The sequence below is a fragment of the Centruroides sculpturatus genome, unplaced genomic scaffold, assembly GCF_000671375.1.
Source record: "Centruroides sculpturatus isolate CEXI.00-Female unplaced genomic scaffold, Cexi_2.0 scaffold419, whole genome shotgun sequence".
NCBI lineage: Eukaryota > Metazoa > Arthropoda > Arachnida > Scorpiones > Buthidae > Centruroides > Centruroides sculpturatus.
In genome coordinates, this window is record NW_019384753.1 from 358,353 (window position 1) to 372,428 (window position 14,076).

Below are 14,076 nucleotides of genomic sequence, written 5' to 3' on the forward strand. Positions count from 1 at the left end.
TTTCAGTTGATTGATATTTGATAATCGATGCTCTACTGCAGTGATTCCCAACCTGGGTATGTGATAGGTTGTTTAGGGGTACAGGCAAAAGTTAGTTATTATGGCAGAAAAGATAATATATTATGTATCACAAATTAATAGTATTAAAAAATTATTAGGTAAAAAATGTTCCTTGCAACAATCACAAACTTTATTATACATTTCAAAATGCAAAAATATAAATAAAAACTTATGCTGCCGATTGTACAATGCAACAGAACAATAAATGTTGTGCAGTCTGTCAGTGGCAGTGGGGATACTATTATGTGTGATTTAGTGATTATGCTACAGACTTCTGATGGTGGGGAGATGTTGAGAGATAATAATAATAATACCATTATTATTATTATCTCTCAACATATATATCTTTTATTATATTATATATATCTATTATTATCTCTAATGTTGAGAGATAATAATAATAATACCATTATTATTATTATCTCTCAACATATATATCTTTTATTATATTATATATATCTATTATTATCTCTAATGTTGAGAGATAATAATAATAATACCATTATTATTATTATCTCTCAACATTATCCGTATGTGTTGTTTGAAAAAGTATTCTTTTGTTTATAAAAAGTATTTTTTATTGTTATCAAGGAAAAGGACATTGCTAGTTTCTCCAGATTTTCTCTACAAGCGGTAATTTTTTTTCATTATTCATTCAGTATTTTTATTAATTTTTTATTGACAAGACTATGTCTTGTTTATAAAATCGTACTGCCTGCTGTGTTACCAGCTTAGAGGTATGAAGGAGTACGTGTCAGAAGTTGCAATTTGGCACAAAGTATTATGTGCCCAAATCATGCGCGCATAAAAAACCAGACTTGTTGCTACTCAGGGGACCAAGAACCGAGTCAAAATAAAATTCAAAATGGTGACACACTCTACAAACAGGCAGTGCGAGATTTGCGCATGCATTGCTCGTTGGGAAGTTGGAAATGCCATGGGGGTACGCTAATGAAAAAAGGTTGGGAACCACTGCTCTACTGTATTTCATGTTTTGATCGGTAAAAAAGTTTTGATAATTATATAAAATGAATATTATTGTTGAATTATTTTTAACTTACATTTAGGTCTAAAACTGCTCTGAAAGCTATCAAGAAGCGTTTACAACAAAATGCTGGAAGAAATAATTCAGTTATTATGTATACTTTGAAAGTATGTATAATTTATATATTATTAAAATTTTTTTATTTTCACAATAAATATCAAACAACATACAAACATTGACAAGTTTATTTCTCCAAAGACTTGAGCATTTACACTTTTTTGCATTTTTGGAGACCAAATGAATATCTTTCTTAATCCTGAGATAGGTTGAGACTCAAAAGTAATCAGAGTTAAGAAAAATATTCATTTGAATCCAAGAAAACAGAAAAGTAAAAACATACAAATAATTAATTTAATTTTCAAAGAAATAGATAAATCTTTTTAAAAAACTTTAAGATGTTTGAAATTATTTCTGGTCTATATTAATATTTAAGAATTAATTCAAATTTATGTCTAAGTTTTATTGAATAATACTAAATGTAGTTTGCATTAATTATTATTATTATGTGTGGTGCTATCCTTGGCTGGATTGATTATAGAGAACATAGGAAAAAAAATGGAGTCTATTGTACAGTACATAGGAGATAACATTGGTTTCTTTAATTGTGATGTCTTCATAGTTATTTACACCTTTTTAATTTAACTTTTATGTACATTTTGTTTTTATTATCTTTATTAAAATCACCAACTGAAGGACTCCAAAAGAGTCTGAAATGTATTTTGGGTGTATTGTATACTTTTAGATTCAATCATTGTAAAATCTTTTATTCTTTTGTAAATTTAGATATAAAATAAATTAAATTTTTTGTAGTATCATATTCCCTGTGTGATAAGCCCTAAAACTTAAATAACTGGTTAAGTTTTCATAGAAATTTTTAAATACATAGAATTCTGATTATTTGAGCCCAATTAACAAGGTTCTGCATTATTTAATGTGAACTTCTAAGTGAATATATCCATTTTTCATAAAAGAAAGTTTAAAATGATAACATGTAAAAATGATTTCTCTCTGTTACCTTTTACCATTAAACTTCAAAGTGAGACATACCATTCATATTAAAATCTAACTACAATAATATACATTTTTATTCTTAAAACTATTCTATGTATTAGCTGTATAATAAATCATGTTAAAAAAAATGTTTTTTTTTTTTTAATATGTATAATTAAATTCATGAAGAAAAGAGACTTAAATCTCATATTCATAATAATTTTTAATCTGAAATAGTCATGGCTATCCATTTTATTCAAGTTTTCAGATATCTAAGGTAGCATCAGTCCACATTACTCTGGATATTTGGGTTTCAATAAATGCTCTATAACTGCATAATTACTGTAATTCCTTTCTTAATTCTAATTTCTATGTATGTGGCTTGAAAATGAATCAGAACTCAATAATAATTGATTTGATTGAAATTTACTTATGATTGATGGTTAAATTATATTAAGATAAAGACCAACTAATATTTTTTAGCATCTATGTAAAATGAATAATAATCCATTTACTGGATTATTATTCATTTTACATAGATGCTAATCTTGTAATCAATCTTATAAACTCAATCTTATAAACTCCTTAAAAATCAATCTTATAAACAGACATGTGATGTTACGCGAACATTTCGATGAATTGTAAACGATTTCTATACCTCTGAAATAATGTTTTAAAAATAAGAACTTTGTAACGCAAAACCGAACGCGTGCCAGAGGAAAATGGATTCTCAGACAAGTGTCACTGTTACCTCACTTGGCAAACAAAGGGAGAAGGGACTACAGCTTTCAGAGCTGCCAGCTAAAATGTCATTATTCCGTTACGACATTTTAAAATGGCAGGGAGCTCTGTGAGGCTCTGGACAGGTCTGAACCCTCACTAAAATTCGCGTTAAAATAATTGTTTTAAAGAAAAAATATATAGTAGTTAGAAATAGATTTTTATTTTATGTAAACGCGATGCTAATTTTTAAACAATAGAAGAATGTAAGTCCGTCGACCGTTTCCGGTTGGAGATCAAATTAAACTTCGATTTTGACCTCTCCCGCGCCCCAGAAAGGTTTTGAATTGTCATCAGGTGACGAGGAGAGACCAATTGGAAAGGGAAATCTGAGAGAAAATGGATAAAACCCCGGAAATTCAAGGACTCGATGGCTTCTTCTCCCGAAAGTTCCAAGTGACGGACCTGTTGTTGTGTGTGTGTCTTGCACCCATCTTCGTCTCCATCTCCCGACCTCCGATCGACATCTTTCTATCAATGGAAGTCGACTGCATCGTCTCAGAGTCGCCGAGACGTGATGGAATGGTTCATTTGCGAACAAGGGACACTCCTTCAAAATGGGACTATCTTGGAAAGGAGAGGAAGACCCAGAGGCCGCAGCTGCCGCAGAACTTCCAAGATCGCGGAAATCTTGTAAGCTTCTTTTGTGTTTAATAAACGGTTGTGTTGTTTGTAAACAAAGCATCTATCTCTGACTCAACTGCTTCCACATGTCGTTGATTGTTACCGCTCGGCAGTCTAAATGGCAAGGGAGACGATGACGATATATATCACATATTATCGTTCGAGTTTTTTTATTTCTCCCCCCTCGGCCCCTACATTAGGTAGAAAGATCAAAAATGTTCAGTAAGTGGAAAAAAATGACAAGAGCACATGTGGCTTCACTGAAACAGTCACAATAAGAAATTTTGTATCCTGGCTGCTTATAAAAAGCCACAGCATGTTTTGGCATTTTTTAGCATGCCATGTTATGAAATTTGTGTTGGGACTGTTAAGGAAAATGACTGCCATGCATTCCAACATTATCTGCATACCTTAACATGTTCCATAAACATCACAAAACATTTTTATCACACATGTATATAACTATCTGCCATTTTAACCTCATTGAGGAAGAAGAGCAAAGTTTGTTCAAAGAGAAATTGGTCATTCAGCAGTTGGATACCAAAAAAGGTCTCCTTTGGCAGTTCTATGCTCTCAATGAGTTTATAACTACTGAGAACTTCATCTGACAAGTGATGTGCCCTCAAGTTCACTATCTTTTTGGTCAGCCTCAAATGTAATGTTTGGAAGTAAGCAGGGCTTTGTAAATCGCAGTTATGATAAAAAGTGCAAATGTCATTCAAAAGATATCAATTGTAATTTTAAGTGTTTTAACAGTTTCTGCAAAAATAACTGGCCATTGTTCTTGATTGTTATAGATATTTAGTTATATATCCTGAACTCTATTTGCTACTACAGAATAAACAAGAAATGACATTTGATCATATTTTTTAAACAGTCCTAATATGAATTTTACATCATCATATTTTTTTTAAATGCCAGAATGCATTGTGGCTCTTTGTAAGTAGTCAGGACATAAAATTTCTTCTTGCTGTTTCTGTAAGCCACAATGCACTCTGGTTATTGTTTCTGCTCATTGAGTGTTTTTGGTTTTTAAACAAATATATATACAAAAATTAAAATTTTTGCAGAGTTGTTTTACTTAAGTATTGATTTTCTGATAAAAGGTTTAGATTGTAGTTTAAATTTAATAAAATATTATTTTTTCCAGGTATTAGAAGCTTGTGTAAAAAATTGTGGAAAAAAGTTTCATTCTCTAGCCATGCAAAAAGATTTTATTCAGGATTTGGTAAAGCTTATTTCTGCAAAAAATAACCCCAGTCCTGAAATACAACGAAAAGTTTTGAATTTAATACAGGTATTTTTTTAGATGATTTTTTTCAAACTGATAAATATCTTGTGCAATAGTACAATAAGATCCCGCTTAATACTGATTCGATATAATGCCATCTGCTTGAAGCCTAAAAAAAAGCTCAAACTTTACGCCAATTTAAATTATTGCAGCATTTCATTGATTCATATATAATACAATTATATACAAACATGAAATAATCAAAAAGTTGGTAAAAAGGTGTACTTTCTTTAAATCTATGTGTTTTTGGTGCCATTTTGGAAAAAATATTATTTTTGTTTGTGCATTGTTTGTGTTATTGTGTTATTGTGCAATATTGCCTATGGCATCTGTGATGCCATAGGCAATATTGGCTTCGCTTGGCAAGAATTAACTAATAAATGCACGAACGAAGTGTGGAAAAAGTTATGGCCAGATGTATCCAAGAATTCTCAATGAGAAGAGCCTATCATTGTATCGTTAAGTTGACCAAATTGTCAACCTAATTGATACAGGACTAGATGTAGATGAGCAGGATACTGAGTAGTTACTGCAGGTTTTTGGTGAGAGCCTTACCAACAACAACCTTCAAGAACTGGCAGAAGAAGGAATTCATGTAGAACTGGAAAATAGAGCTTTTGAAAATGAAGAACCCAAAAAATTCTCTACAGATTTCATTAGTAAAAGTTTGGTAAGATAATTGTTGATCAAATTGTAGCAAATGATACAGATTTTGAAAGGAGTGCAAAAGCAAAATGAGGCATTTTGGATGCAATCTTCTGCTACCAACATTTCCTTAAGGAAAGAAAAAAGTGACAAATGAAACTGAGTAGTAGTGAAACTTCATGACTTAAATTCTTGTTTTTTTGCAATAAAATCAGGACCTTCATCACAAAAAATGAACTTTACATTTTTGTGTGCATTGTTTGTGTTATTTAACATATATTATTATACAAATTAATATAAAAATAACTTAAAATTAAAGTAAAATTTGTTTATTTTTTGGTAGTGTGTTCCCCTATCCCTATTTACTCTGTTAAAATGGCCTCATTTAACACTGTTTCATTTAGCATTTTGTCATCTAGGAATGCATCCCCCTTGTTAACTTACTGTATTTAAAGAATTTTGTTAAATAAAATCATTATCTATATTTTAACTGCTTAAAAATAATAACAATTTTTCTTGTTTAAAAATATTCCTTGTTTTATTAATATACTATAATAGTTTCTTTGAATGCCATTACAAATTCAGTAGAATTTGGTTAAGAAGTTTTTCAAGGGACGAATTATAAAAAAAAAACAGATATGAGAATAATGTCTTTTCTTTCAATAATCCATGTTTATTTAACAATGTTCTGCTACATTAAGTGAATTACGCTTATATGGTATCTAGTTATCTACTTCATATATAAAATATTTAATTTAAATTGCCGTGACACTTTTCTCCTCACAAAAAAATAAAATAAAATAAAAAAACAGCAGCACCAGGAATCAATAAATGGTCACAAAATTTTTATTATTATTAATATAAATTGGGAATAAGGAGGATAAATCTGTGAGGCAAACAAGTGGAGTGAGTGGAGGAGATTAAGCCCCTTAGTTTAGATATTTGTTTAACATAGCCTGCTTCATCCATTTTGTTATGTAAAAAATATGTTTATATTTTTATATCAAAGAATAATGTCTGTTCTCTCTAAATTTCTTTACACAAGTATTTATTCGTAAATAATCTATTTGCTTTACAATGTAGTTTTAATTTTACTAGCTCACTCCACTCTTTCATTTTATAGCATAACAAAGACTGACCCAAAACCCTTTTTTATTGACTCATATTTTTCCCTTTTGTCCATGTTTTCTGCAAGTGGCATTCCTGAACATACAGATCATACAAGCCCATAGAGCATTTGCAGTTCCTCTATGCAACATAATATCCTATGATAGTCTGACATATGTTTTATGATTCCCATGTTCTAAATCCACAGATGTACAAATACTGTGCTAAAATGCATTGAAGATTTATGGCTGCCTGTTCCAATCTTATACTGAAGAAAAAGAATCAGTTAAAACTGTTGCTGGATCTTTTTTTAATAAATCTTAACTTCTTTCTTGTATTAATTCTTTAATTACATCTGTTAATTATTGTACATTTATATTGTTAATTATTGTACAGCTATATCTGGCAACACTGGCAAAAGTGTTCTGTCGTCAGAGGTTCGTCAATTTGAAATGTTGTAAATAAGTTCCGCTAGTCAGTAAAGTTAAGTAATAAAAGAACAAAAGAAAACGAAAGGTAATGCTTCATTTTTTGTCTTAACAACATCTTTCTAAAACGACCCAAGAAAAAACATGTCAAATCTTTTGAATAAGGAATTAGAAATATTGAAAAAACAATGATTAATACTGGATGAAGAATTTAAAAAAATGAAAATAGAAAATAGAACACCAAACTTTAATATCAGAGTGAAAACACACAAAAATCCAGTTAAGTATAGACCTTTAATAGATGTTAAAAATTATGTTTCTTATAATCTAGAAAAATTTTTGAAAAATAAGTTAAATTTGTTGCAAACTTCTAATTATAGCCTTAAAAACGTAGATGAATTATTAAATAGATTAAAAAATGAAAAAATAGTTATTAATAAACATATGAAATTAATGTCTTTAGATGTCAAAAATATGTATTCGAGTATAACTAGAGATAATATTGAAAATTCATTAAATAGAATACATGCTCCAGAATGGATAACTAAATTATGTTTATTAGTAATGAAAAATAATTATTTTCAGAATGATGAAAAGTTTACACCAAAATCGATGGAATACCAATAGGAACATGCATAGTTCCAAAATTGGCAGAAATATTCATATTCATGATATGTATAAATGAAAAAATTAGAAACATAGGAATTGAATTTTACAATAGGTATATATACAATTGTATCATTATATTTGACAGTAGAAAAATCAATGAAAAATTAATTTTACAACAAGCAAACCTAATAGAAAAAATATAGTTTGATATTGAAAAAGAAATGAATAACAGTATTAATTATTTAGATATAACCATTGAAAGAAATGAGAATAAATTAGAATACAGTATAAAATAATTTATTCATTCAAGTAAACAAGGATAGTTAAGTTGAATCTATTTTCTACATAATTTTGTAAATTTTAAAACCTTTTTTTAAAATTTTTAATACAGAAATATGTATTTAAGCAATGTTAAAATGGTGATTCTTCTAAACGTGTTGTGCATATTTTGATGTAATCGACTACAAAAAATCTTTACTATATTGTTGTCAGGTTTTTAGATTATTGTAATATAAAATTTTTTAAATTGTTATATACATTATTTTAGAACATTGTTGTGGTAAACCTGCTGAAGAGGGACCTATTGGTCCGAAACACAAATATCACGTGTATTATGTGTACAGGGAAAACAACAGGTGAAAAATAAAGATTTTTTGTTTTTCTGATTAAGAACTCCTCCTTTTGCAAATAACTGGTACACCAGTGTAATTGTCCTAATAATACAATAAGTCCCAGTTGACAATAATAGAATAAGATCAAAAGATATGTTTGATAAATTTTATTAAACATAAATATAACAATATGTTTAGCAGAGAAAGCTAATTGAAAAAATTTATGAACATTAACTCTCTGTTACAAATTCCTTAAGGGACCTCCAAGCTTTTCTTGGCTCAGGGCCTCGCACATACAAAGGACAGACCTATCTTTATTTCTTACTAAAGGATACAGACTCTGATGATGCAAACAGTAAATTGGAAGAACAAACAACACTGATGGAATCAACACTCAGTGAAAGATAAGTGAATGCTGTCAATCAAACTATGTTGAAAATTTTGTAACTATTTAAGATGGGAGAATTGTTATGTATTTGCAACTACCTCAGGGCTTGTATGCTTTGGCAACACTATTATCTTGGGATTTGGGGTATAAAAAACAGCTAACAAAAGAACCCGTGTTCTTTGTCTGGCTAGTGTCTTATGGCAAGACAAAGAACACAGGCAATGAATGAAAACAAATGAAGCGCAGTAATGATGATTGTAAAGAGTAATGGATTTGTCCTTTTTCTTGTACTGTAGTTAAGAAATAATAGTGGAGAATAATCAATTATTTAGGCTGGTATTAACGAATTAATGTCTCTTAACTATTTTTGACTTTTAATAATTAAAATAAAAATTTCATTACAGTATAATTTTTTGTAAATAATTTTTTGACATGAGAATAATTTTTTAAAGTTTGTATTTTTTAATTAATTAGATATGGGCAGATACATTTCAAGACAATATAGATCTTCAGGGTGTAGTATCAGTTTATAATGAATTAAAAACAAAAAACATTGAATTTCCCATATATGATGATTTTGAAATGGAAAAGAATATTATATTCACAGTAAGTATTATAATAAGTTAAAAGTGTCACACTGGCATTGAACTTTTAGGCATTTTAACATTTTACATATATTAGCCTTTACAATTTTTTTAATCAATTTTATCTACCCCTCAAAATTAAGCTTTTTGCCATTTTATAATAATTAATAATATAAAAATGTTTTTAAAATAAAATCGTATAATAGATGGTACTATACCCAGTTTTAACTTTTGTTGGGAACTTTTTACTACTCATTACTGGATTTTTTTAAAATGGTACTGGTACAGTATTTAATAATCTTAACATATTCCCAACAAAAATTGATTCATGTTTAAATTAATGAATTTATTTTTATTTTAAATTGTTTTATAATTGTAATTATTAAGATTAAATAGTTAAATATTATTCAGTTATTTCTGAATTTTTAAAATAATTCACATTATAGATATATTTAATTAAACTATTTATTAAAGCAAAACACCTGTAAAATTATTTTTATTGTAGTTAAATAATACATTCTATACTAATGTTTAATTATTAAATCATAATTTTTAAATATATCATTATTTACATTAATTATATTTTTAAATATTTATTTTCAGGAATCATCAGAGAGATTAAATTCACCATTATCTGAGAAACAAAAAAAGATTGTTCTCTCAGATGAAGAAATGTTAAAATTGAAACGTGAATTAGAATTAATGAAAGGGACTATAGAAGTTTTTGGAGAAATGCTAAAAATTTTAATTCCTGGAAAGACTGATTCTAATGATCTGAAGTCTTTGCATGTATGTTTTACAGGATTAATTCAATTATTGTAATATTTATTAGGAAATCTATAGAATGATTCCATAGAATATATAATATTATATGACTAGAATCTGATTGTTAAGGCCATGCAATTACTATTCTGCTTGTATTGATGATGTCTTTCACTTAGACAATTAAAACTTTGTTTATTATTAAAATTATTTATTATGAATGCTTATAAGAAAATATTTTTTGTTTCAATATAATGATATAATTAAATATTAAGAGACAATTTAAAAATTTTTTAAAAATATGCTTAATTTTTCAAGAAATTGTACAGAATGAGTCAGAAAAGTGGCTACATGTTTCATGATTGTATGCTGACACTATTTGATTTAACTAGAACAGAATAGTAGCATTTGCAAACCAAGTGTTAAAAGTGCTATTGAAATCAGGTTTTTTCAGTCTCACATTCTCCTGGGTTTTTTTTTGTAAGCAACATGCTGCAACTGTATGCTTAGTGGCATCTTGGATGCTGACATAGGCATTGTTAATGTAACTCGGGTACATGACTTTATGGTTCATGGAACAGTGATTTCAAGGTGACTTCTCAAATGCCACTCATCAGTTCCTTGTAAATCAAATAGTATAGTACACCATGAGATCAAACATGTAGCACCTTTTTGAATCACCTGGTAGTTAGGATTGTAAAATTAAAAAAGCAAGAACAGTTAATGAAAAACTTAAAGCAGCATTTCCTAAAGTCGATTCTACAACTGAATTTATAGGGTTTTAGGAATCTTTTAAAACATTTTAAAGTTATATTTCAAATGTGTGATTTGTTTATTTTATAACTATTCTTAAGTGAATAGTTATTTATTTGAGTTGGCATAAACCTCAACATGGTAGTTGCAATTTGTTCTTATCAGGTATCATGTGTACAACTGACATTTCATTGAATGATAAAAAATAAGTTATATATAATTGTTTATTAATAAACAATTTTTTATTTTTTAATTTAATCATTCAATAAAATAATAATAATAAAAAGTAAAATATTAGAGCCTTGTTCTTTCTCTGTCTGTTGTACAAATATGTAGCAAAAGATACAGATGAATTGTAGGGTTCCTCAAAAAGAATTTTCCTCACTGTAAGGGCTTCACTTTACTAAAAAGTTTGAGAAATGCTGACTTCAAGGACCAGTGCTTAAGTTTATTTTATATAGATATATTTGAAATTGTTACTTTTTTGGTATAACTTAAGAACTTTGTTATAATAAAATATATATGATAACATAATAATAATAAGAGAAAGTAAAGACCCATAGACTGTGGCATTAACAGTGCACTCAGTGTGTCTTTACTTCCTCTTAGCTGATATTTGGCATGAAGATCAAGCTATATTGTGACAACAACAATAATAATTAGTTCTGAAGAAAGGAGACTTTGGTACTCAAAAGTGGAGATATTATGGAATCCATGGAAGAGGACTGACCAGTTTTACAAATATTTAGGATTCCAACAGGCCAAACTTATGAAACAGGCACAGATAAAACAAAGATTAACACTCAAATACCAGAACAGATTACATGCAGTACTAAGAACACAACTAAATGCAAAGCATACTATTAAAGCTATTAATACATGTTGTCCCTGTATTTGCTTATTCTTTTGGAGTTATACACAGATCTGGAGCACCTCCAAAGGAAAGCAAGAACAACAATTACTAAACATAAATAATATTACTTGAAATCATCCATAGAAATACTAACTCTTCCTTGTAAAGAAGATGACCATGACCTGACTAATATATTAATAGTTAACCTGCATTACAAACAAATTCTGACACTATGAAAGTTTTACCATAAAAAACAAGAAACATCAAGATTTCATAAAGCTATAACTCTGATAGACAATAACCACACACCTTTAAACTTACACTCTGAGCACCTGGACATAGCTCAACACATAAATAACATAGACACCACTAAGTAGTCATGGCCAAAATGCACTTTATGGCAGGCATGCCTATGACCTAGCTCAGGACTATGTTGACAAAACTACATCAAACTACTGGTTGACTAGGGCTGCCTGTTTGGAAAGACTGAGGGTTTTATGGTTGCCATTCAAGATCACTAAACACTAAAAATTACAGAAAACACATCCTGAAGGCATGTTCAGTGTATAACTCCAAAAGAATAAGTGTACAGGGACAACATATGTATTAATAGCTTTAATAGTATGCTTTGCATTTAGTTGTGTTCTTAGTACTGCATGTAATCTGTTCTGGTATTTGAGTGTTAATCTTTGTTTTATCTGTGCCTGTTTCATAAGTTTGATCTGTTGGAATCCTAAATATTTGTAAAACTAGTCCTCTTCCATGGATGCCATAATATCTCCACTTTTGAGTATCAAAGTCTCCTTTCTTCAGAACTTATTATTATTGTTGTTGTCACAATATAGCTTGATCTTCATGCCAACTATCACTAACAAATGACTCTTGCAGAAAATGCCACATTCTGCCAGAAACAATACAACATATAACCTGTGGTTGTGAGCTTTTAGCACAAACATACTATTTACATAGGCATAATCAAGTAGCAAATATAATACACCAAGAACTTGCACTGAAGCATAGATTATTAAACATCCAGGTATCTCACTACAGATATACTCCAGGCAGTATTAGAAAATGGAACACACAAAATATACTTTGATGGAGCCATAATCACAGATAAAACAATTCATTACAATAAACCTGACATCATTTTCATTGACAAATGCAGTAAGATCACTTATATAATAGACATCTTCATTCCAAACACTGATAACATAAAAAATGCTCACACTGAAAAAATCAACAAGTACACTCCACTCACTCAAGAAATAAGAAAGATGTGGAGGATGGATTAGGTATTTATTGTACCTGTTGTCCTCTCTTTTACTGGTATTATACCACATACACGACACAAAAGTCTAGAAACATTAAACCTTAATAAAAACATGTACATGGCACTATAGAAAGCTGCAATATAGGACACATGTCACATTTCTAGATGCTGAGATACATACCAATAACACAGCTTAATGTTACACTTGTTTGGGTAGCTAGCTATGCTTCGACTTTAGTCTGGCATAGCACTTGGCACCAGTATTTGTTGAGCATGACATTTGCAACATAATAATAATAAAATATATATGATAACATAATAATAATAAGAGAAAGTAAAGACCCATAGACTGTGGCATTAACAGTGCACTCAGTGTGTCTTTACTTCCTCTTAGCTGATATTTGGCATGAAGATCAAGCTATATTGTGACAACAACAATAATAATTAGTTCTGAAGAAAGGAGACTTTGGTACTCAAAAGTGGAGATATTATGGAATCCATGGAAGAGGACTGACCAGTTTTACAAATATTTAGGATTCCAACAGGCCAAACTTATGAAACAGGCACAGATAAAACAAAGATTAACACTCAAATACCAGAACAGATTACATGCAGTACTAAGAACACAACTAAATGCAAAGCATACTATTAAAGCTATTAATACATGTTGTCCCTGTNTTATTATTTTTATATTTTTCAATATATTTATTTTGTTTATACAAAATAAAAAAATAATTTTTAAAGATACAATAGTCTTTGTTAGGCTTAACATCGACGAAAATTCAACGCGAAGCGACACGCAACGGAGAAAAATTTAGACATCGGATACATTAAACTATTTTTTCGTACGTAAATCAGTTATCCGGACAACCCCAGTCCCCAATTGATTCGGAAAATCGACGCTCTACTGTATATATATATGTTGCAACATATATATATGTTGACTGCATCAAAACTAGAATTTACTGCTGTACATGTTTTTTAGATAACATTAGTTTTAACTAATTTGAACATTAGTTTTAACTAATGTTCAAAGTTAAAACTAATTTTAGCTACATAAATATGTTTGGGGGAAATAAATAAAGGGATGATTGGGATTAAAACATTTGTATTATTTAATACAATATTTATTGAAAATATTGGTCATGCATCTGTGTTATTAAAATTAATTGAAGCGATACAAATTAATCATACACTATAGGAATATTTTTAAGGACAATCACAGAGCCATGCCGGCAATATTAACACTAAAACAACATTAGTAATATATATT

At 29.2% G+C, this 14,076-nt stretch overlaps 1 protein-coding gene across 2 annotated transcripts in view; it reads left to right on the top strand.

The window, feature by feature from the left end:
- The window catches only part of LOC111628650 (TOM1-like protein 2), a 32,284-nt gene extending 22,285 nt beyond the window's left edge, over positions 1–9,999 (top strand). For both annotated transcript variants that reach the window (XM_023372479.1, XM_023372480.1), the window contains exons 3-6: positions 1,128–1,212; positions 4,650–4,796; positions 9,053–9,184; positions 9,766–9,999. In XM_023372479.1, coding sequence (XP_023228247.1) covers positions 1,128–1,212; positions 4,650–4,796; positions 9,053–9,184; positions 9,766–9,984 — 583 coding nt within the window. In that variant the 3' untranslated portion in view covers positions 9,985–9,999. The remainder of the gene's footprint in view (positions 1–1,127; positions 1,213–4,649; positions 4,797–9,052; positions 9,185–9,765) is intronic.
- The last annotated feature ends 4,077 nt before the right edge of the window (positions 10,000–14,076 follow it).